Here is a 2,605-nt window from a genome sequence, read left to right on the forward strand (position 1 = left end):
TTACCACTGTTATATATGGTAATACAAGACATTTGGCAGGTGATTTCGTACGGAGTAAAACTAACCACACCTTTTTCCATTTAAAACTTTGCAGCTAAAGTTCATCTCACATGGTTTTGTGCAACATGCTATAAAAAAATTTAATAAAATAAATTTTAATTAGTGCTTCTTTGTGGGTCTGCTACATGTAATAATATAAGTCCGACATATTGTTTTTTTCTCTTTTAATTTACGTGATGTAGGTTCGATAATTGAGAAAAAAGCTAAAGAAAAAAAGATGATGAAGATCACTCGTTCTAGTATATGTTATATGCACAAAGATATATACTGTAATATATATAATTGTCAAGTTGAACAGTTGTATTATTGGAGTTTTATGGCAAAAAATATGATGTTTCAAATAATAATGATCCATCATATGATATGGGATTTGGAAGGTAGCAGAAATCACCATCCAAAACTTTAATATTTTTAATTGGCTAAAAACAAAACAATTATATGTGAAGACAACACGCTAATTGTTTTCTTTACTTGTATCAATTCTCCATCACCATGCTTTAGTTGTTTGATTTACGTCCACACAAACGAAAAGAATCCCTGAAGAGAATAAATAAAGAGGTTAAGCATCCAAATAAGCAGGGAAAATAAACTATTGCTCTGTGCTGCGTGAGTTGTGCTAGAATCTAGAGACTCATCAGTTGCATCAGATTCATTAAACCTTTTAGTTGGCATTACAAAAGTATTGATTATCCTTTAAATGACATATAAATTGTTTGGAATGAAAAATCTCCCAGTTGTCCTAACAGCTTTTTAAATCGCTACTCCACATGTAGTAATTTACTAAATTAATTTGGGTATAGATAATAATATATCAAATTTTTAATTTTATGTACTCGGAACAATCTGAAAAGATTATTATGCTCAATTATGTATTTACTTATTTTATGTACTCAAACCATGCTTAGCTTATACAAATAAAAAAAAAAAAAGAAAAACATATATATAATAAAAAAGCGTTTAAATTAAGATAGTGGAAAATTTTTCTTTCCAAACAATTTATATACGACATTTATCTAATAACTTACTATTATCATGATGCCTTTAATTCATAATTCACTATTTATTTGTGGATCTCTTTTGATGAATAAAGTGTAGATGAAGTCAAACAGTTATTGTATATATGCAAGAGAAGGAAACTTTATTCCTCAACCTTTATTCCTTAGCTAGCTTATTATTACTAGTCCATCAATAATCAATGCAAACTTTTAATTTAATACTGTTATAGAACACTTGATTAATTATGTTATGCATGAATAAAAGCAACAAATAGTGATGCTGTATGTGGTTATTAACAATGTGAAAATTGTTGAAATGTTAAGACAAGTTAGCCAAATTTTTAATAATAGACCAATAAAATACAATCTGTATATAAAAAATCTCTCATTACNGGTATATATGACTTTTATAAAAAATATCTATGGATTGAAACTAAACAAAAAGACAAATAATAAAAGATTCTTTGTCGTTTTCATCCAATCATAAAGAGTATTTAAGCATAGGATAGCATAGAGCAGAGGGTGCATCAATAAGATCCAACACAAAAAAGAACAGCAGCATAATATAATTACAGAGAGAATGGACACAATAGCTGTCACCACATCAGTGGATTGCCAGAAACAAGTTCGATCATGGAGTCTGTTACGTTCTCTCATGCACCTAATAATCCCCACATGCACCACTTGCATCATACAAGATAAAGAAGAAGAAGAAGAAGATGAAACAGCACAAAAGAAGGAGTGCATAAAAAACCAGAAGCATTATTATTATTATTCCTCACCATCCAGCACCATCATCACTGCCACTATATTTGGATATAGCAATAATAAGGGTAAGGTTAGCTTGTGCATCGAGAGCAACTCGAATTCAAGAAACCCAATTCTGCTATTAGAACTAGCACTTCCGGCAAGCACGTTAGCGAAGGAGATGAGAAGGGGAAGGCTCAGAATCTTGCTAGAGAGCAAGGTGTCATCGTCATCATCACTATTTTCCACGCCTTTGTGGACAATGTATTGTAATGGAAAGAAGGTGGGGTATGCTGTGAAACGCAAGCCTTCGGAAACCGATCTTCAAGCTCTGCACATGATGGGTTCGGTTGGTGTAGGCACTGGTGTGTTGACAATGAAGGAGTTGATGAATAAAGATGAGAGTGTTAAAGAAGAAGAAGAAGAAGCAGCCAAAGTGACTTACCTTAAAGGTGAGTTTAGAAGGGTGCGTGGATCAAGGGACTGCGAATCTTTCCATTTGATTGATCCAGAAGGAGATGTAGATCAGGAGCTTAGTATTTTCTTTTTCAGGTCAAGGTGAAGGTGATCCATTGCATGATGATGACACACATACATCTTTTTGTGAAAGCTTTTAGAAATGATTTTCCACTTTTGAACTGTATGTGCTAATCAAGGTGTGGTCTACCTCAGCAGTAATTACCATGCGCATGCCTTTGTATATTTACACCAAAAATGTTAGGGTATCAGAAACATACTTTATCCCACACTCTTAAACATTAATAATTAAATAATAATAATAAAATAATTAGTTTTAATGATCG

The 2,605-nt window shown here is 32.2% G+C and overlaps 1 protein-coding gene across 1 annotated transcript; it reads left to right on the plus strand.

The window, feature by feature from the left end:
- LOC107631691 (protein MIZU-KUSSEI 1-like) lies at positions 1,636 to 2,364 on the plus strand. The gene has a single exon (XM_016335212.2). It carries the CDS (start codon positions 1,636 to 1,638, stop codon positions 2,362 to 2,364), a length of 729 nt encoding a protein of 242 aa, XP_016190698.1.

Source organism: Arachis ipaensis, chromosome B03, assembly GCF_000816755.2.
Source record: "Arachis ipaensis cultivar K30076 chromosome B03, Araip1.1, whole genome shotgun sequence".
Classification (NCBI taxonomy): domain Eukaryota; kingdom Viridiplantae; phylum Streptophyta; class Magnoliopsida; order Fabales; family Fabaceae; genus Arachis; species Arachis ipaensis.